We start from the raw sequence: 22,910 nt of genomic DNA on the forward strand, positions 1-22,910 counted from the left end.
CTTTGCTCTCCCTGGCGCAGGTCGCAGGTGTAATTAGAGTAGAAATATATTTTATTTAATCAGAATTAAGCTGAAATCTGATCAGTTTCCATTACTAATTTTTCACAATAAAAGCTTTGATAAGAAGTGAAAGGTTCCTGTCTCATAAAACATTTTAGATTTGAGTATTTCTTCACTTAAAATTCTAATTCGCTGAGCTCAGAGCTCACGGAGCAGGCGAGGGAGGCCAGAGTGGAGGACAAACACCGACCTGACACTCGTCGGGGTCACGACCGCGGGTTTTGTTCGAGGCGGAGGCGACACACAGGAAACGGCTTCATCAGGCCGACATTAACGTTCAGTTAAAGTACAGCACGTGACACGTTTGGAGGTTTTCCTCTGCCATTAAAAACTTTTAAAACAGATTAAAGAAATGCTGCTCTCGCTTTCATTTATAGGTCAGGATCAGGTTTCCACAGGTGAGTCACCTGATACACACCTGTCACATTCAGAGAAGTGAAGAATAAAGCAAACAAAAAACACTGAATCTCAGATGGAAATCTTCCTGCACAGTGACTCATTTCACTGTTAAAGCAGGAGTAAAAGAATCAGACAGATCAGGAGTTTTAAAGCAGAGCTTTTCAAAATAAAGCACCTGCATCTCTGTGAGTGTTCGAGCAGGTCTGTCCTGTTTTTAAAGAACTATGAATCGTCTCCAGGGACGATGGCTGACTTTAACCTGAGCTATCATACTCAGCCGTACATGCTTCTGCCACACTGTATGGATGCTTATGATTGGTTGTTTTATTATATGCAGACGTTCCTGATGAGGCCACAAGCTGAAGCACGTCGCTCAAATAATGAAGCTTTGACCTCCTCGGTTTGAGCTCAGGGGGTCAAACTGCTGCAGCGAGGGACTAACAGCGACTGACGGCGTGATTGATATCATGACTCCACGTTCAGATGTTTACAGTAGGTTGTTATTATAAAAAGCTTCGCCCTGGCAGCCGCATCCAGCGAGCTTTTTTTACATCCCGAAACGCGCTCACAGCGAGCGGATCTAAAATAAGCGGGCTTTCTTTGGCTCGCCGTGGCAGCTGACCGCCCAGCCGGCACAGATGTTTCCCCCTAAACCGTCAGATCACCACTTCAACAGCTCCTCGGGATGACCACTGGCCTTTAAATCTCTGGCACTCCCCGCCGTCAGCCCGCAGCGGCGTCTCGCTGCCTGTTAACCCTTTCCACACAGATTTCTAACGACCTCAGAAAGTACCGAGCTCGGTAAAAATGTAAAACGAGTGCAGCGCCTGGATCGATCCGAGGAAGCAGAATCATGACTAATGAGGAATCCCAAACATCCTCCGGGCTCCTGGAGGCTTTACAGCCTCTATTTTGGAGCTTTGGCACATCGAGTGCTATAAATAAAACAAAAAGCCGCTCCGCCATAAAGTCTCACTGGAAACTTTCATTGGGTCCACATTTACAAACCGAACCAATCAAATAAAAGCTGCTCCGGCTCCACCTCTGCAGACCGTCACCTGTCAACAGGCAGCGGATCACCTTCAAACTTCCAGCTCTGCTCGCCATCTTACCCACTGCAACCCACCTGCATCCTGACCCGCCCCCACAGACCTTTCTCTGCTTTCCCAGCACAAAGAAACACACGACTGCTTTTCACAGACAAACATCAAAACTTATTCTTTCAACCTGCCCACTGTTTTCTCAGCCTCTCGGCTCTTTGCCTCTGCAGCCTTTAATGACGGTGTTATCTGCTTTGTAACAGTCCAAACTGAACTACGTTCTTTCTGAGCACTCAGGGGCTTCCTGTGCTCTGCTCTTTCACAATAAAAGCCTCTACCATGGCTACCAGCAGTGCCACGTGGAGCTGCAATGTCTCTAACCTGCAGACTCACCCTGAACCGGGCCGAATTATCACATTTATCATCAGGTGTGCTTCGTGGGCCGGTCGGTCACATGACTGAGAACAACATGGAGCCAACATCAGTGCAGGAGAGCGCTGTGATTTTCTCTGACTGCAGCTTCTGTAAAAGCCTTTGATGACTGAAAATAGCCTCAGATATCAGCGCAGAAGCTGATGCAAGAACTAAAAATACAAAGTCGCCTCTTTGTTTCCACAACTGTGTGAACTCTGTTCGTCTGCAGCATCCTGGCCCCGAACTGAAGAGTCTCAGCAGCAGCTGGATCCCATCAGGCTCCCACACTCATGACCCCACAGGGTGAAGCCCACCGACCGTTTTACCAGTGACACCTTTGGCACTTAGTGAAAGACTTGACGGTGGAGATCCATCCAGACTTTAAGCTCAGCTAGCGTACAGGCACTTTACCTTTGGATATCTGCTGATACTGAGCCGCACAGTCATAAGCTGTGCGATTGACACTCTGTGATAAATCTACGGTGCAGACACGTCATTAGCCGCACGCCGACACCTCCCTGGAAGAATAACTACACGTCGTCTCAACGCAGCGCCTGTGACGGGCCTGCTCAGTAATTCTTGGGAACTATCAGAAAGGATGTGAGGAAACCACGACAAACAGCGAGGACGCCAGAGGGACGAAGCTGCAGCGTTTGGTTTGTTTCTAAACCACCAGGACGCGACCACCACACACCGGCATCAACACCGGGGTAGGTTACATCGTTACAAGATAACAGATCAATACACAGAAGTTATTGATGAGTGAAATAATCCTGAAGAGTGCAGCAGATGTGCACCTCCTCACAGAGTGGAGAAGAGGGAGCTTGTTTCAGTCGGAGGAGGAATGAACTGAGACAAAGAAGGATTATTCTTAGCGGAAAAAATCATGCAAAGCTCAAGTTCAAGAATCAAAATCATGAGCTGGAAATGAGAGAAGTTAAAGTTAGAGGACAAAACCTCCACCAGTCGGTGTCAGCAGATTGCTTCTGCTTTCCTGCTCTTCCTAATTCAAGTGCATGCGTAGCTACAAGCTACAGCAGCTGTCACAAACATGTTTCAGAGATCGAAATCACTACTTTAAACTCCGCCCACAGCAGCCGCCCGCCATGTTTCTAACACCGTTTGTAGAAACGCGACGGATCCACCCAGGAGTTTTTCACCGTCCGTGGAACGCCGTCACTCGACTGTTTAGCTCAGCTGTCAATGCCTCTGGGAGAGGCCGTAGCACTGTGTTCCTCCAGGCTAAGGTACTCCAGTCTGACTGAGGAACACGACGGTGTTTTTAACAGATCCATTATAAGCTGTTAGTTGATGCATTAGTTTAATGGCAGATTTAACTACATGCTGTTGCATCTGTTTTTATGAGCATACTCACTTTTTCTATTAACCTAAATAACATTTACTGACTTCCTTTAAAGACGACAAAGTGAAGGATATCATAACATTTTAGCGCCGGCCTGCATCACTGTGTGCAGCATGTTGCAGTTCCTCCTGCAGAGACCAGATGCTGCACAAAGCGTAGATTTAAACAAATGCAGACACAGATAGAAAGACAAAGTTGGATTACAGGGAGGTGGAGGTCACCATGAGCAGGCTAGAGGATTAAACGATGAAATGTGGAGACGAATGACGAGAAATAAAAACCAGAGATGATGCTCAATGTCAAGTCTGCTTTTGTTTTCCCAGCCAGCGCCCCCTAGAGGCTGTGACATGCAGCACACACTCAGCAACTTTAATTTCATTGGTGCCGGGATGTAAACAGCATGTGCAGTCACGGATCAGATTTTCAGGGAAAATTCTTTTAAAAGTTTCTGATTATGTCTCAAAAACGGTTTTAAAACACTTTTTCCTGACAGTTATGCTCCAAACACCAAATATTTACCTTCGGGACTCTTTCAAAGACTTCTCTGGTGAACGTGGCTTTGGTGGGCAGAGGTTAGTGGAAGCAAACGCACACAGCAGGAGAAGAGCTGGTTTATATAGTCCAACAAAGTGGTCGAGAGCGTGCGCCAAATTTAACAGCCAGAAGTAATCGAGGTCACGTCACTGAATACGCTGATGTTCACAGAGTATTTAGTTTCCAGACTTCTGTAAATGAACCAAACTGTTAAACTGAGGAGACTAACAGGTCTAATCGAGAGCACACACTGACCTGCACTTTAAACCAGCTTAAGCTGCTTCTTTCACTGAAGGGTTTAATGCAGCTTTTTTATTCTTTAAACTTAAGCAGTGCAAACTGAGCCCGAGTAAATGAAAGGATCCGGGGTCACCTGACCGTGAGAGCGCTAGTTTCCCCGCTGTCAGTCCGTCTGTCCTCGGGGGACGACCTTAAACACGGCGCTGAATTGATGCCCAATAACACAGAGACCTCTGTGGAATTGTGGGAGACTCGGAGATCGTTTTACAGTGAAACCAGCGAGCTGCTTCCCAACTTAGAGCTTTCTGTTTGACAGCCTCTGCGGTCACAGCAGAGGCTGTCAAACAGTCTGCAAGACGAAGGAACCGCAGAGACCCTGAACCTGGAAACACGGCAGCAATCTGCAGGAATCAAAGAAAGGTTCAGAATTTAAACACCAAATCATTACTTTAAATAAAAGAGTAAAACACAGCAGAGACTCCCTGATTTCAGTCAAACATGAAACTTTTCAAACCCGAGCAGCTTAACCACAAAGATGATGCTTAGTTTTGTTTTTACCCGAGACTTTCTCCACGTTTAATTATTGACCGAGACTAAAATGCTCGACGGCTGCAGGACGGCAGAGGAACTGTGGGTGACTGGGAAGCAGAGCAGCACATCATCGGCCTAAATGCAAAAAACTGATCTATTAATCAGGTTTAATAAATGGTGTACACGGTGCATAATCCACAGGTCTGAGATCCACAGTGGGACGTTTCCTCAGACGTCTTCGGCTCTCGTTTCTGACCTGCAGGACTGGGATTTAATTAAAACCAGCTGACAGATAACTGGCCCAGTGGCTGTGATCACATTAGCCAGTTAGAGCGAGTCGGACACAGCAGCGTCTGTTGTCCGCTCTAAGAAAAGACCACGCCTGTTTAGACTGCAGTCGCCATCAGCACGACCACACTGCAGCGGCATGAACTGGCCACACCCAGAGCTCGCAGAGGTCAGCAGTGCAGATCAGACACGGATTAATCTAAATCCCACCGACGACTACAAACAAAAGCAGAACGCTGGAAAGTCTTTTTGAAAACGACGAAGAACAAAGGAAACGTTTACACGAGTCTCTCAGCCGCCGCTGTTGGTGACGGCATCGCTCGCCTTCCTCGCAACCTTCTCGCCAAAGCTGAGCTTTAAACCATCTCCAGGTTTATGAATCTCACTGAGCCCGGAAACAGCCGCAGACCAACATGCAGATTTAGAGTCGATGCAGGGTCAGCTTTGTCACAGCAGAAACAGAAACACGAGAAAATAAACATTAGATCAACCTGATGAAATGCTGACGACGACTGATCGCTGGAGTCAAACTGTTTGTCTCAGGTGCTCCTGAAAACTCACTCGTATGCGTTTCACCTTTAACGTCATGAGAAATCCCTTTGTTCTCCCTGCAGCCGCTCATGTTTACTGATAAACATACAAACATTTTGGGGTTTGAGCCCGTATGTGACAAGAACACTCAGTGTCAGTGGAGTGGGCAGGTGTTTTTCCTTTAATGTGTCACACATCTGCCTAACAAACAGGTTTGCTGCTCAGCTGAAAGTCAAAGCCGTGCACGTGTGAGGACGTGTGTGAAACACGACTCACGTCAAACATGTAGTTCAGTGTGCGAGCGTCTCTCAGCTGTTCCACGCACAGTAAACACGCCACATAAAACTTTCCTGATTGCAGGAACGACACCACGACTCTTAAAACGACCCACAACAACCTGTTTCACAAGCCTGAACATGACACTGCGAGCATGTTACATCGTGATGTAAACACAAAGCAGTGAATCTGTGCGTCTACTCGTTTCTCCCATCGCACACAGAAACGCACCTCCACACTCACATTTCACAAACACCTTCCTGTAGTTTCAGAATAAGAGCGCTGCCTCGTGACCACGGTGCAGCTACAAGTGGAACGACAACACTCAGCTCAGAGGATGAAACTGGGCTCGATTTTGAGGAGAAATAATCAGATTCATGTTTCACAACGATGCTCCGAATAACCTCGTTGGGTGTTCGTGTGCTTCATCCCATGAACTCTGACTCGCTGACCGCGGCGTCTGTGAGTGACGTCGGGAGGATCGCAGAGGTCCAGATTATAAATGCAACATCAAAAGCTTCACTTAAAACTGATCTGACTCAACATATCGTCACGTCTTCAGAAGCCGGCGCCGTGTTATTCCCACGTCTCTGTGCAGCCCGAGGCCTCTTAAACCTGCTGAATTATCACAGCTTCAGTCAGAATTTGTTGTGTTGAACATTTCATTGTGTTTCTTGATGCTACCTGTTCTGACCCGTCTACCCGACGTGATGTTTGTGTGACGTACGTTTGGTTTGAAGAGGTCCGATTTCACTGCAGCAAACTGCAAGTGACAAATAAAGCTTCATCATCATCGTCATCATCATAATTATTCCCCAAATCACAAACAACAACAACCACAATCAGAGGAGCCTGGATCCTTGAGCAGACTCGAGCTGGTTTCGATAAAGGCGTGGTTTGGACAAACTCACGGCACTCACAGACGTGACCGTACACGTTAAATGTGCAGCTGTGTGAGGAGATGAAGACGTGGAGATTTCCTGTGTTCAGTGTGTGGTCCTCACGGCTTTAACAAAGGAGGGGCAGAATTATCACACGATAAACTGAGAGGTGATGCAAACGTTTCCTCTGTGTTTCTAACGACGCGATCGGGAGCAGCTCAGCAGCTCCACATTCACTCAAAGTTGTACAAACATTTCGTATTTCAGGTTGTTTTGCATCTGCGAGGACACCAGGTCTCCGATGTTGCCAAATCCTGCTACGGCACAATCTGTCCAAACATTCCCGGATCAATGACTCCGATCGTTTCCATTATTCCTGCTAACAAACAGCAGCACATCAAACCAAACGTATAAACACTTTTTCCTGGAGGGAACCTAAAATATCATCAATGCAAAGATGAAAGCAAACCGACATTAACCCTTTAAAGCCGGTCGGAGCAGCACGCTCCGTTTTGTGTAACTATTTTTAAATCCCTGTAGCACTGCCACCGCGTAAGCTAGCGCAATAAATTTTGTTGCATATGAAGCCGGAGGAGTTGTACTTACATCTTATGCCATCAGCTTGTCCTCGGTCACGGTTTCCTTCCACATAAAGCTTTGCAAAAACTGCATAAAAAGCGCTTGCAGCAACAAAAACATAATATTCCAGAAACACGCTTTGCTGATCCGATCAGCTGTTCAAAACATTTCCTACGTTGGAACAGACGTCAGCCCGAACTATCGCATGTCCGCCATGACCTGGCTGAACCGGAAGTGACGCAGTTTTTTTAACCTTCGAGGCCTTATAAGCCTGTACTGGTGTTTTTAAAACTCATGTTGACTTCATGATTTTCTGGGAAGCTTAGAACTCACATTGCGCTGCTGGAAATAGTTTATTTGTGTTGCTGTTTTTTGGCAAATTTGCATTATAATATTTATTTTTCCTGTAGTCTATAAAAATGGTGTATCTCAAAAATAAAACTATGAAAACACTCAAAATAAACTTCCTGTTAGAAACTATTTTGTGCAACTTTTTTGTATTTACAGTTTTGAGGGATAAACCTCTTAAAATTTCTCTAACTAGAAATATATGTGTAAAAAAAACCAAAACAAAAAAAGATTTTAAATTTTTCTGTAGTTTATTGCTCTTTTTTGCAATTTATGTAGTTATTATAGACTTAATGCAGACATATTATCAAAATTTGGGCTGTAACGGTTGTATTGCTGTATAGCTACTTAAAATACTCCCACAAATGGCTCCACAGCATGTAAGAATATAAAGAATATAAAGATAAACTCTTAAGGTCTTAAAGGGTTAACTCACGTCAGTTATAAAATACAGAAGATGCATTTAAAATGTTTCCACTTTAACAGTTTTTAATCTATTTAATCAAAGTCCAGGAAACAAAACTCTGTGCAGTGTTGTTGGGAACGTGATGTTGATGTTAGAGTCCGAGTGACTTTAAAAAACTGCAGCACATCTCGCTGCCCCGTCCTACTGTCATGGTTCACCTACAGTGGTTGGTAGGTTAAGTTACTTTAGTTTTGTGTCAAAGCTCCATTTTCCAGTTTGTGAAATACTCAGAAAATCTACAGTTTACATCTTATAACGTGACACAAGTTGGATGCTTTTCCTTCCACCTGAGCCTTTCAGAGGCGGGAATATCTTGGTTTAATTATAATAATTATGAGTCGCAGTTTTGACCTTCAGCGCTGGAAACCTAAATTCTGGGGCAGCCAAAAGCAGCCGAGTTCAGAGCAGCAGCAATTAGCAGAATAACATCCAAATCTTCTGGGCTGAAAACCCGATGTTGATTTATTAAATTGAAAAGATTCGCAGGACGCCATCTGTTTCTGACAGAGGAATCAAGCCGGTCTGAACAGAAAGAATGAGAAGGAAAACAAACTGAAGCTGGCGGCTCGCGCTCTCTGCAAATCAGCGGCGGCGGGGGTGGGGGGTGGATTATGGACCGGGGGTAATCGTCGTGTCCACAGAGGGATTACACCATGCTCGGCCTGCTGCACACGTCTCCTTTTGGTGAAGGGGGGTTGGCAGATTGGAAAACTGTGTGGCAGAAATCTATTTTTCATCGGGGATGCTGGGACGTCAGGGTGAGCGTGACAAACACGCCCAGGCCTCGGGCACGCAGAGCCAGAGGAAGGAGTTTGGGAAGAAGCTCGGCAGCGTCAGTCAGACGGATGAAGGTGATTATTATTTAAAGTCATGAGTCACGACGGCAGAGTTCAGCTTCTAAATGTAAACTCCAGCTCAAATGCAGGCACTCGTTTCATTGGCCCGCAGCTGCTTGAATGAGAGCTGATTGGTTGATGAAGGCAAACGGCAGGTGGAGCCGATTCTCTGACCGATGCTTAAGCACCGCAGGAAAACAGGAAACGGCGTTAAGAGTGGAGAACGACTGAAACCCACAGCGGTAGTTTTATTCATTAACACGAGGTTTCCTCATCGCGCTGCACAGACGATGTCACAGGAAGTCTGTATGATGCTGAGGTCACGTGACACATGCTAACGTTACTTCCACAAACATGACTGCTACATGCAATGACTATTTTCCTTCTGAAGATTAGCAAAACAATCCAGACAAACTGACTTATTTTCTTGCTCGTTTCCTTCGTGCTGTGTTATGAATCAAACGCACCTCTTTGCAGCAGCTTCGACTCTGTCCAAACTCACTCGCTGCTGTGGATGACAGAGCTTTAACCTCCTAAGACCCGAACTCGTTCATGGCATGCATATTTATTTTTCCTTTGCTATTTGGGCTGATCGGGACCTGATGAATGTCAAAACAAAGAATTACCTGAGATCCACACATGAGGACATTGGTTTTAAATTTTGATAGCACAGTGGCAGCTTAATGTCCTTGGAAGTGGATATCAGGTCCTTGTAGAGCAAAATTGAGTATTTTGGTCTAGACGTCCCAAAGAGGAAGTACAACTCTGTCTGTGGAGGACGTGATGCCTGCAGGTCTTCAGTGGGGGTCGGTTAGTGAGATCCTTCCCTGCACAGGACCCAAAACTCCCTGCCAGACATCCCCGTGCCCCCCACCACCCGCCCCATTGTTCTCCACTCATTTATTTATTTATAAGTTGAGGAAATTCCCTGTAAAGAGCCACGTTAGAAAACTCATTCAGCAGCACAGAGAGTGTTAATCCAACACTGCAGCTCCTGATCTAGCATTTGACCTCTCTGTGGATTATAAGATCATACCGGGTTATAATTCTGCTCGAGCCGCTGTAATTTAAAACCGCAGGCGTACGTCTTCTATACTGGGATTCATGCGCTGAGCAAAGCTGCAGCCTTTTGTCGACGCAGTTTTCTCGTCTTCCCGTCACGTATCTGCTGTTCTCGTGGGAATGTTCAAGCTTCTAATGATGAGGCGAGTGAAAGTACGAGCAAAGCTCACCTCAGAAGCCCCATCCACATTCTTACGAGGGGCAGCCAATGAGAATAAAGTTAGCTTAAATGTAGGGATGAACTGATTGGCTGCCCAGTATAAGACAAAAAAAGATTATTTTGAGTTGTAAATCATGCAAAGCTACCCTAGGAGTGTCCAAGAAGACAAATATGAAGCTGCAAATGAACAGGTGACGACCCCTTTAAGTCGCCCCACCAACCCGCTCTTCAAATGCTTTGTTTACGAGGGGCAGCCAATCAGAGGAAAGATGGACAAAACACAGACACACACCGACCCACAGAGCATCTCACGTCAGCCCCGATGTCCCAAAAGGAACTCTTCACAGCCCCCTTCATAAAACACACATAAACAGATAAATAAATACTAAAAAACAAACTATTAAAATGATTAAAACCAGGATTTGAGGCTTTTGTCCTGATATAAACCGACTCGACGTTTTTCTACGTATCTACTACACCAGTATCCTTCCACACCACCTAAATATTAATGTCAGTCAGAAAGAAACGTAATGAATACAGCTGGGTCCAATTATTTTTGCATGATGGTCTCAGTGGTGAAGACTTCTCCAAACAAAATGTTTCGTCTTTAAAATTACAAATTAACTTTGATCAGTGCGGCTTGCAGAAAGCTCATTAAACAGGCGCTTTGCATGAAACTCGGAGAATCAACATTAATAAGCTGCAGCTGCCATAATCTGATGAAGATAAAGAGCGGAGACGGAGAACGTCTGTCAGCAACACGCCATCCGTTCGGCTCCGAGCTTATCGATCTGAAACCAGATCAAAACAGAGCCGTCGTCGGGGGAAACGTCGGCGTTCCCCCAACAGGAAAATCAGCAGGAAATAGTTTAATCACTCAAAGCAGGGCTTCGTTTACTGCAGCAGGAATCACATTTTTACCATAAATAAGAAAAAATTAATTAATTTCCTTTGAAGTACGATAACACAGACTTGAATATGTGGAAACCTTTGGTGCTTGTGTGCGTGACCCACAAAGACCCGTGAGTGTGGAAAAAGCCGGCAGGAATTATTTCCATGAGCCAAAACAAAGAGCTAAGATTAGAGGAAGTGTGACGGAGGACTAACAAAAACACGTCACAGGTTTAATCCTCAAATACTCAGCAGCTCACTTTGTGTCACAGATAAGATGTTTCATAAAATGTCGAAACTCTATGAAATCAATTATGGCCCCTCAACAAAGATCTGACTCGGTGGTCTCTCCTCCCCATGGATATGAGTAATAGAATAGAAATAATTAAAATGAACATTCTGCCACAAATTCTCTCTTCCAGTCACTGCCCCTGGAGATACCCCAAAAACAATTTGACGAATGGGACAGATGGATCTCACGGTTCATCTGGAACAGCAGAAGACCGAGGGTCCAGTACAGAACGTTGCAACTGAAAAAAGAGAAGGGAGGGAGAGATTTGCCGTGCTTACAAGATTACTATTACGCCGCACAACTGAAACCCCTGGTAAACTGGTGCTCCCCGAATCATGAAGCTAAATGGAAAACCATGGAAATTACTCAATTAGACTTCCCGTTCCAGTCTCTTTTAGGAAATAAAAACCAAGCTGAAAAATTTTACAAAAATTTGAACCATTTGACCCGGTTCACCCTGAAACTACGGTTCAGGCTAGTGAGGAAACTACAAATAGAAGAACAGGCTAGGACCTTGAATTGGATAGCTTATGACCCGGAGTTTGTGCCTGCCAGGCTGGATGGGACCTTTAAACAGAACCTTTAAACAAACTGAGAGGAATTACTTCTTTTTGTTCACTAGCAACAAACGGGGGATTTCAAAGCTATAAAACTATTTCAGATACATACGGACTGGCAAAGCATGACTTCTATAGATACTTGCAAGTTAGAGACTATTACAACAAGACGTTACTATTCAGAGATGAGAACGAATACAACCTAATTCATATCTTCCAAGAGGCATACAAGAGAAAGGACTCTAAAAAGTTGGTCTCAAAAATATACGGAAGCATACAAGCCTCTAAAAATCACTCTACGTTGTATATTAAGCAAAACTGGGAGAGAATCAGGCTCACAAATATCAGGACAGCTGGTGGGGAATATGTGAGTCTCAGGCTAACACTGCAAATTCAAGGTCCTTAAGAGAGTTTGGTTGGAAAAATGTTGTGATATTTTTTATCACTCCTAAATTCACAGCTCGGCAAACAGGCTCACAGAGCCAGGGCCTATGTTGGAGAGGTTGTGGTACCCCCATGGCAAACCATTGTCATGTCTTCTGGGCCTGCCCAAGGATCCAGCCATATTGGGGGGAGGTAGCCACAAAATACTCGGGATAAAAATAGACTATTCATTTGATACGTTGTATCTTGGCAATTTACCTAAGGCCCTTCCACATAAAGATAATTATTTATTGAAAATACTTTTGGCTAGCAGCAGAAAGGCCAAAACCCGAAGATGGCTAAAGGCAGACCCTCCAACTCGGGCCCAGTGGTTTGGGATAGTGGAAGAAATTTTTGGAATGGAAAGACTTACTTTTGTCCTTAGACTTGAGAAATTCAAGAAGCTCTGGGAAAAATGGATTGTGTAGTCCTTTTGTACTGAACAATTAAATATTACCATGATGTAAGTAGATACTAATGTTGAGACTGTGTATGTCTTCCATGCTGACCTAAAGTTTTGTATTCTCATACTGTAAATTAATAAATTTAAAAAAGATGTTTCATAAAAACAGACTTTACTCGGGCTGCTCGTCCAGCCATCGTCTACCACAGTTTACATTTCACTTCCTATTTTTATATCCAAGCAACAGAATGTCATCTCCTCACTCTTATTTTGAAAGTTCAGCCCTTAGTCATTCTAGCCCTGCACTTCCTGTCTAGTGTTTGCCTGTCCCAGCAGTCTCAGCCGGTCTCTGGTTGGTTGATCCTCGATGTGATTCAGGTTCCTCTTCAGAGTCTCGCTCCATGGTTGGGCGTGCTCAGCTCCACCTTGGACTGGGACCATTACCCTCTCTTCTTCTCTGCCTGCAGCAGGCACTGGTTGGTGAGCCACTACACCGACCAGAACGAGGACCCCCAGCTGCATGACGGAGGAGCTGGAGTTCATCACAAGATGAGGCGGGTTTCAAACGAGACACATGAAGACGAGGAAAACTCTTCTGATGCCATAAAGACTCAAACATCATCTAATCAGCCACATCTTCTAGCTCCTCTGGACGTGCAGAGCGACATACAGGACACATGATCTCTGTCAGTCCACCTTAACAGGCTCCTGTTCAGCTCATCTCTCTAAGAACACGAGCTCATTTCTGCCTCTAACACCGGCCATCATTTCCTTCTCTTTAGGAACATCGACCAGGAAATCAGCACCTCTGCCTTCACACTCAGCTCTGTCTTAATCACAGCAGATCAGGAGAGCGTCCACCAACCCGCCTCTACCTGAGGCAGCAGCTCATCCCCGCCCTGGAGCAGGGACTCCACCCTTTTCAGACTGAAACCACGACCACAGACTCGGCCTCTGCTTCACACCTGAACACAAACATCCTCAGAGGAGCTGGAGGTGATCGCACGATGAGCACCCAGCAGCGACGAGACCACCTCCACCCACTGAATGAGAAAGTCGCGAGCGTGGCGTGACTCTGCTATAAGCTGCAGAGCAAACGTGCAGGCGGTGGACGCAGGAAGGCAGGATCCAGGCCAGTGATGATCTCCACTCATGTATTAGTGATGAAGACAGAGCGGCGCTGCAGGACACGCAGGACTGAGGGAAACGAGCCGCCGTGCTCGAATTATACTTGAGGAATATTTACACCAATCACACGACAGCATTTCAGCTTCCTGCTGATGAAAGGAGGAAACACAGAGGAGGAACGATAGACTATAATCTGTAATCTGTGACAGTTTTCTTTCCTCGTGACACAGAGATGGTGATGCTCGGCTTCAAACTGAACGCTTTTGTCTGCTGCTTTATGATAAGGAGGTGAAAGTGCTTTCCAAACTGATGCAGCAGCAGGACACTGAGGGTGACCTCTACAAACAGCTTGCTCCTGCCCACTCAGAGCCGTGTGAGCCGACAGAAAGGCAGCACCGAAGCCTGAAAGTTTAAAAAGTTAAAGCGAACGTTCAGAAAGACTTCCTGTTGTTGGCGAGTGCCGGGGCACAAACACACTCAGTGTTTGAGTCTTTCAGCGAGTCGTTCCTGGGAAACTCAAACACATCGGACCACATTCCTGCTGCTCGGCGTCCGTTAACCCTGCAGCTGCTTCTGCGTTTACTCGGAGAGTCCCGTTAGCCGGCAGCGAGGCGACAGCCAATCAGAGAAACATGACGCTGGCAGAACATCAGAGAAACGCAGACATCTGCAAACCTGCAGGGCGACTTCTGCTTCGCCGTAATTACAGAGGAGAGGCGAACAGTTAAATAACAGATTTGTTGTTTTTCTCAATGAAACTGAGAAACGACCGTCTGCAGGAAAAACTAATCGATATTCACAGCAGAGGCCGACACGCTGGTGCACCGTGGAGAAACACGTCCACGGCCAGGAGCTCGTTAGGAGCTCAGCCGTCTCATTATCACAGCCTGACAGCTGATTATGTGAAGCTCGTGAGTCACGTCAACCTGGCGTCCCTGTGAAAGACGTGACACACACACTCTTTGGGTTCATCCATGCTGGATGGACGGAGCAGGCGTCGGTGTGACACGGTCAATCTAAACTTTGATGTTCGGACTGCGAACAGAAGCTGCTCAAGAACCAAACCCACGTTGTATTAACTGTGATCTGTGTTGTGTGTCTGGGCTCGGTCACTCAGAGCTGAGCTCCTGCTGCTCCGGCCGAGTTGGCTCCGAGTATCAGGATGTGACTCCGTGGAAAACCGACAGACAAAAAGCAGGTTTGGTTTAGTTTAACAGGATTTCCTCGAAAATTAGAGGGACCCCAGGTGACCCTGAGGGCAGGACGCAGGGAGTCGGGCACATTTCACAGCTTTCACTCTACATGGATTTTCTTTTTTTAATCAAAGGCTATTTTCATCACCTCGAGCCAAACTGAACCACGAGTGCACGTGGACTTTTTGGGAGAGGTGAAGGAGCGGCTCTGTGATGGACAGAGGTGCCTTTCAAACGAGGCAAAATACGAGTTTTGTAACAAAAATAAAAAATGTTCCCGCAGCACAGAGAGTTATTGTTTTGGAGCCAAAAGCGACGATGTCACCGCGATTCATCAGAGGGCTGAAATCAGTCGTTAAGCTCTTCATCACACAGTTGAAGATGTATCAGCACAAAGCTGATGACACAATAAGCATAAACATCTTATCAGCCAACAAGGTTTCAGTGCAGCATCAGTCTGCTTGATTTCATCGCTTTGCATAACGTCAGGATGAAATGAATGTGGACACGTCTCAGACTCGGCTGTCAGCGCTCAGTTTTCAGGGTTTAGTCGCAGCTAAATTGTTGCAGGTCGGCTTGTTAAGGTGGTAAATTAGCAACAATGCAGAGCTGATATATATGACCCTGATCCAGTAAAACTGTGCGAGTCTACAGAAAACAGCTCTGCACACGAACTTCACGGCCTCTCGCCCCACTGTGACGCCTCACAGCAGAGGCAGCCACGAGTCACGAGGCCGTTTCTACCCTACAGACCCACAAACGTGACGAGGTCAGAGGTCACCTGCAGGTGGAAGCACATTATCGCTTCAGTGATAATTATCATGTGATGTTTGACTTTAAATAAAGGATTTAATTAGTGGTTTTCTCCACATTAGAGCTCAAAAATCAACTCCGGTTACGTGGACGTGGTCAGAGCGGTCCAATCAGACGCGGTGTGTGAGGGATGCTGTTCACGTGTGGCTCACATTTCATTCGTGTGTAATGTTTTGGGTCTACTTTCCTCAGCGAGCGGCCGCAGCGCGTTCATTTAACTGCAGGCCAGCTGACATGGACACGAACGAGCTGCACATGTGCAAACGATGCTGCAAGGACCCAACACTGATCTGCATTGTTGCTTTGCTCCTCCCGTCCGTGTCGTTCTGTCTCTGACTTGCACCCGCAGAGCTGAATCAGAGCTCAGGGAAACGTCGCCGTCAATAACGGTCTGCGCCGCTGTGCGCTGCCATGCAGCCAAAAACATACAGAGGCATGATGTCAGGTCCTCACAGACCGACTCAGCTGTTTGATATTTGTTCACTTAATAAAACACAAAACAACAAATCCTTTAAAAGCTCTTTGTTAGTGGAAACCTCAGCGTGACTCATCAAACAGCTCTGACACTGAGGACAATGAACGTGGCACAAGTGCCTCCATAACATCATCATCATAATGGTGGATTGATGACACATCAGATGGCAAACAGACACTGAAACATCTTCAGATCCATGATGTAAACACACATTTTTACACAACATGTGAACAAGAAATACCAAAAATACCCCAAAACTCTTCCCAGGTTTGGAAGCCCACCATAGACCACATAGATCCACCAGAGCTCATCTTTATATTTTTAGATGCTGTAGAGACATTTTTGGGAGTAATGTTATACATTACTACAACCGTTATATCGGAAATTTTAATAAGATGTAACGATTAAGTCCACCAGTAGCTAGATAAATTGCAAAAAAGTGCAATAAACTACAACAAAATTGAAAATCGTTGTCCTTACAGAAACTTCAGAGGTTTATCCCTCAAACCTGTAAATGCAAACGTTGCACAAAATAGTTTCCAACAACAGGAAATTTATTTTGAGCATCTTCAGTTTCATTTTTGAGGCAAACTCATTGTTATAAACTGCAGCAAAAACTAAAATAAACATTATTGTGCACAATTTGCAAAAAAATAAGAAAAAAGAAAAACAGCATGTGCATCAAAATAAACCAAAAAAAAAAAACAATGAACAGCTGATGGGATCAGCAGCGCGCTTCTGGATTGTGATGTTTTTGATGTCACAAGCGCTTTTTATGCGATTTTTGCAAAGCCATATGTAAAAGGAAACTGCGACCTGGGACAAGTTGAATGCATGTTATGCAAGTACAACTCCTCCGGTTTCATATGCAAAATAAAAATGATTGCGCTAGCTTATGTGCTGTGTACACAAATGGGAGCGTGCGCGCTTCGATGGGCTTAAAGGGTTAAATAACTGTGGTTGTGTCACCTACAGATAAGCTCAGTGTTCTCATGTCAAGATTGTGACAAACTGCTGAAGTACAAAGACTGCTTCTTGTGATGTGAAACCTTTATCAGGCCAGGTCCTTATTTTCCAGGGTTATGTTCCAGGACTAGAGACGTCCTGTTTCCAGGATGTGTGGTAACCGTGTGTGAGGTGTTCTGTGGTCAGAGAGGCGACCGTACCTATGAGAGCCTGGAAGAGATTGCTCTGGAAGATGTCGATGACCCTCTGGATGGAGTGTCGGAGCTGCCGGTCCTCGGTGTGGTTCAGCTTGGCCCGGTACTGCTCCAGCAGCTGCAGCGCTCGCTGTGCGTCTGTACAACAGGAGGAAGCAGCGAGAGAGGTGAGCCGGGGATACGACAGAGCCGAGGCTCAGCGACTAACGAGGACTGATCTGAGACGAGATGGCAGCAGAGGGCCGCTTCAAACCGTCAGACGGGCACAAATAATCCCTCTGTGCTGAAACGCTGAGCTGCACTGGCAGCCAGCACGCACCGGGAGAGGGAAATAATACTTTAAAAATCCAAACATGCATGCGTTTAAGACTGCGGGCAGGTTTTAAAGGAGTATAAACGAGTTAAAGAGGCCTCTCCCCAGCGGATAAGTATAAAGGTCAGAGTATCAGGCTCGGCTCAGAGGGAAGCATTAAGGACAGATTTACTACATGTCTGCTGGTGACAGTCACATTCAGACCAAAGCAAATCTGATAAAATGATTAAGCTGAAAGTAGTAAATAGAAAGTCGCCTCAAATCATGACCCGAAGGCTTCATTCAGAGCTTTGTTTTAAATTCGAGGCTTCAACTAAACATCATTTTAATGCAGCTCATCGTCCAATAACACCGATCGATCACAGACATGCAAACAGCGTAACATCGCTGCAGCTGGACGTGGAGAAGATTCAGGACTTTGACTGTAACTCTGTTGGATGGTCACATTTCTGCTGGTTTACTTGTTGGTGAATCAGCTTTAAATAAAGGTCAGTGCGTGACTGCAGCACGGCAGCGAGAGCGTCGGCTCGGCGCAGTTTCAGGAAGTCAGAACCTGAAGGAATCTACCGAGGTCGTTATTGTTGAGCGATGTCATGTGACTCTTACGACTTCTTTCTAATTAACTGGATCATTTACAGGACAGAAGAACCTCACACAGACAGCTTCCTGGACAGTTATGCACACAGCGACACGTTTACCATCAGATTGTTGTTTCTACCATCATTAACCTGCTCTCTCACTTCGATTCATGCCTGCTGCTGATTGGCTGTGAGTCTCGCCTGTAAATAAAACACACACAAAGCCCGAGGAGGCGGCGCGTTGGGCCTCTCGCCTCCGTCAGCACTGATTTAGATGAATTGGCAGTTCGCTGCGTCCTGCTTCTGGTCTTGGTTTCATTATTGTTGTTTCAAGCCTAATTTAGGCAAGAAGCCTGAATCCTTCGGCTCACGCTGGAACCAGCAGAGAAAACTCCGATTAAGACATAAAACCATCAAAACCATAAAACAACGTGGAGCTGGAAGTGCTGGCAGCAGGCTGCTGGTGCCGCAGTCGGTCACAGAGAGGACGCTGCACCGGAAACATGGTTGTGGTTGCTTCGTCACGTTGGATTGGTCAGTTTAGGAATACTATTTTTTCCCGTCTCCAGGCCTGTGTGACTGAACGGTTTTATCGATACGCGTTTGAACATTCAGCCATCACGAAAGTGACGTGATGTGATTATTTCTTAAAGCTCTGGACCATAAAGCTTTTCAAGGGCTGCTGAAAACCTGCACACACGCTCGAGTAGAAGGTGTAACACTGTAGCTGAGGTGGAAAGCCACAGATCTCATTTTAAAAGCCACATTAATTGAAAGTATGAACTTTAAATACAACATAAAACATAAACCAGGCGATTTGTGTCACAGCGCAGAAGACATTTAATATCACACTCCTCCGTCTTCTGGTTTATTAGGAAGTGAAAGTTTGAGACAGAGATTGTGACGGCCTACAAACCCTCAGCTGACCTGATGCTTCAGCCTGATACGCTGACCTCACAGCTGACCTCACAGCTGACCTCACAGCTGACCTCACAGCCCACACGTCAGTTTCTAAACAGCAGAAAATTACCTCAGCCAATTAACAGCTTTAAATTAAATTCTCTCCGTTAGTGTCGGTCTTTGAGGTTTGACCCAGATCAACATATCTGTGCGCGTCGCTGTGAGCGCTAAAACGTGGAGCTTAAATACACGATGGTGATGCTGGTGCGTTATGTGGTGTGAGCTACAATGGAAGCTGCCAACTTTAAAAGACTTCATTTAAGTATCAGCTGATGTCTTTGTCATCCTTCAGCTGCATGAGGTTTGTCAAATATGTGGCCCGAGGACCAGAATGGGCACGGTCCTATTCAAGACAGTGATTAACAGCTCACACTTTCCAATAAAACACACGTTTTATGCCGTGTCAGTTTCACTCAGGAGTGGGTGTGTGTGGATTTAATATTTCTATATTTAAATATTTGTTAAAGGCACAAAATGCTGCTGTTTGGTTAGAAAATCTCCACCGGTGAAGGTTTTTAATGCAGAGGGACAAATACAGCAGTGATGTCTTTGTAGTTCAGGCTTTTACACTGAATACAAGCAACGTTTTTTAAACTGCAGTGGTTTTGCTGGTGCAGCCCACCTGAGCTCAGACTGGGCTGTACCTGAACTGCAATGACTGAAACACTGAATACTTTGTGCAGTGACTCATCCACACAGATGGCACAGTTTAGGTTTGTTTTTGCAGTTTGCAGAAAAAACGATCATTAAAATGTTTCTTGTCTTTTCATACTGAGGGAGGCTAAACATAATTACTATGGATAATTAGGAGGCATTTGACGCACCATTTGCAAGGCTTTTGAAATTATCTTTATTTTTCCTGGGATTAAAGTGGAGGTCTCCGTACTTATGAATGAGTTCACTAAATGAGAACATTTTTCTAAATTTTTACAGTTAATCTAATTCATGAAATGTGCACTTAGCGCTGGGAACGAGGTGAATCTTTCATTGACTTAAATAAGTGGCTTTTCTTTAACTCACTGCCTCCACCGCCCCGGGCACAATCTTTATTTTTCCCGGGATAAAAGTACAGTTATACACGGTTAATAACGTGTAAACGAACTCAGGATATTTTTCTAAATTTTTACAGTTCATTATATTCCTAAATCGCGCGCTGACTGCTGAGGACGAGGTGAATATTTTATTCATATTAGAGTTTATTTTTAGTTCTCCACACAAGGTGCCCCATTTACAACTTGGTTAGCAGCAGTGGCTAACCGGCTAGCTCCTACTTTAACTGACTTCACCTGACTTGGCACGGCTCCGCTCAGCTCAGCAGGGCCAAAGCGAGCCGTGTGGGCCGTGTTCGGCTCGTGTGGCGTGTGAGCCGCTGCGTGTCCCGTGTTTGTTCGAGTCCTGTGTGTCTTTAAAAACGAAGGAGCAGCCGGAGTTTGAACGGCTAGCCTGCTAGCTTGCTAGTTAATATGTGAAGTGAAAGCGGCTTACCTTTCTTTCTCACTGGCATGGTGGTGGTCTGGCTCGACTAGATCCGCCTCAGCCGCATGCAGTCCTCACACAGGACGGTTTTTGTTCGCGGTTCCGCCGGATAAACCCGCCGCTGTCACCGCTCCAAGTCAGGGCTGAAGAAAATCCCTCCGAGCCAAAAGCCCTCCGGACGGAGCGTCGGGGGGCAGACTGGCACAACAACAGCGAGCCTCCGGGGACGGCTCAGCCAGCAGTCCCGCTAACAAGTGAAGCTCCGCTGAGCTACCGACTCTCACAGATGTAGTTCCCCGCCGGAGAGGCTGTGTGCGCCGGCGTGCACCGCGCAGGCAGACTCTGGAGCTGGCTCCGAAAAGTGCAGATCTGGCTCGGACCGAGCGGGACCTGCAGTGTGCCAAAGTCCGGGAAACACCCGCTGCTGTGCAGGCGGCGCATGCATGAGCTGCCCGCTGCTGCTGGGTGGAGGAGGAGCGGCTCCGGGTTCGTCCAGAAATAAAAAAAACTTCAAAGCCAGGCTGGCGGCACACCTACACTCACTTATCCCGCACTGGTCCGCACCGCTCCGCCGTGTCCCCGCCTGCGACGTGCATTCGTGTCAAACTTCTGTGAAATCCCTCCTCCCTCCTTTTTCCTCTTTTCTTCTTCTTCTCCTTCTCCTCCTCCTCTCCCTCTCCAGCACCTCCCCAGGTCTACAAATTCCCAAACTTTCCTCCAAAATGGCGACTCAGGGAGCTGGAAACGTAAACCATGTGATTTCCAAAAGCCTACCCCTCCGACCTGCCGCCCAATCATGCAGCTCACCTACAAGGCCAAGGAGGAGGAAGAGGAGGGTCAGGGAGGAGGGAAGGAGGCAGGGAAGAGGCAGCGGGGGGGATAAACTTTGTGAAGGGGGGGAAAGTGAGAGAAAGGAGAGAGGAAGGAAGAGGAGTGAAAGTTGAGGAAAGCAGAGAGAGGTGACAGGAGATGGAGGTGAAAGCGGGACAGATGGATGAAAACACAGAGTCAGGCTTCTGTTTTTATTTAAACCAAATAGATGCAGATAGAAACGAAAACAAACACACGTGGAAAACAATGAGATAAAGAAAATGTAGATCATAGAAAGGATTAAAAATAAATCAGCTGAAATAAGAGGCGAGAATTCAAAACACCCCGAGGACTCTCACTGTGTCTCCTTTGTATTCAAGGTTTAATTATAACCTGGTAAAACTGGCGTTTTGTCCATCGAGCCACTCCTGTATTAGCACGAGTCTCTGAAGGCGTGGCACACCTTGGTTTGGGCAGCTTCTTATTGGACGACCCATTTACCTGCATCTGTGAACTCACTGATGCTCAGAGAGCCTGAAGCATCTGCAGCGGCTGCTTCAGGCTTCTGTGTTTCCCTCAGTTCTCACTGAGTTCAGAGAAGAAGGATGAATGGATGCTGTGTGCAGATGGCATGTTCTCCCTAACATGTGCGCTCACTTACATACATGTTAACAACCCCATCAGGCTCCGTTAGCCAGCCTGTGCTTCACATGATGGGCTCCACCCTCCCGCAGCTGATGAAGCTGCTAAAACAGTGGATGGATGCTCCAACTGCCCAAACACAGTCCACAGGTCCAGGTCAGGGGTGAGCTGAGGTCAAGCCTGTGTCGCCATCCAGCTGTCAATCAAAGAGACCACGCCCCCAACAATGCAGGTTTATGACTTAATACAATTTAAACAGGTGAGTTATGGCAGTACAGGTGTTACGAAGCGGAAGTACAGAAACCGTTTTGTATCAGGCTGTAAACACGTTTATTTCTGCTCTAAGTTTTTAACATGACTCCATGCAGACTGACTGTTGGAGCCTCTGGTGGACGTTAGAGGAACTGCAGGTGTTGACACGATGCTCAGCAGCAGCAGTGATCCAAACACGATCACTGCTGAGTCCAAACAAACAACACGGCAGCTGCCAAAACAACCCGGTGGACGACGCCGAGAGGGTTACGTCCATATTTAATGTGATTGTAGCGCCAGTGGCGAGGAGGTCAAGTGTAAGTCCCACTTTGCTGTTGTTTGTATTATTTTATTTCTCAGTAATTTGTCCTAAATAACCTGAACGCATCAGGCTGACCCCACTTTGAGCTCATACAGTGGCTTACTGCACTCACACTGACCTTTACAGCACAGCTCATTTATTCTCTGAGTGCTAATGGACACTGTGAGTCACGGCTTTCCCAAAGAGAGCATCAAAAAAGAAAAGGGAGGAAGGA

The 22,910-nt window shown here is 46.1% G+C and overlaps 1 protein-coding gene across 10 annotated transcripts in view; it reads right to left on the bottom strand.

Annotated features, from left to right (window-relative positions):
- Positions 1-21,416, bottom strand: part of LOC102292558 (disks large homolog 1) — a 100,440-nt gene extending 79,024 nt beyond the window's left edge. For 5 of the 10 annotated variants that reach the window (XM_005945796.3, XM_042213579.1, XM_014341186.2 and 2 more), the window contains exons 1-2: positions 20,680-21,412; positions 17,350-17,481 (exon numbers count right to left, since the gene is read on the bottom strand). In XM_005945796.3, coding sequence (XP_005945858.1) covers positions 17,350-17,481; positions 20,680-20,698 — 151 coding nt within the window. In that variant the 5' untranslated portion in view covers positions 20,699-21,412. Of the gene's footprint in view, positions 1-17,349; positions 17,482-20,679 lie in introns of all 10 variants that reach the window. The other 5 variants (XM_005945790.3, XM_042213577.1, XM_005945798.3 and 2 more) reach the window with 3 other exon arrangements.
- Positions 21,417-22,910: the final 1,494 nt, after the last annotated feature.

Source organism: Haplochromis burtoni, unplaced genomic scaffold (assembly GCF_018398535.1).
Source record: "Haplochromis burtoni strain Fernald_Lab_line unplaced genomic scaffold, NCSU_Asbu1 Contig_455, whole genome shotgun sequence".
Taxonomy (NCBI): Eukaryota; Metazoa; Chordata; class Actinopteri; order Cichliformes; family Cichlidae; genus Haplochromis; species Haplochromis burtoni.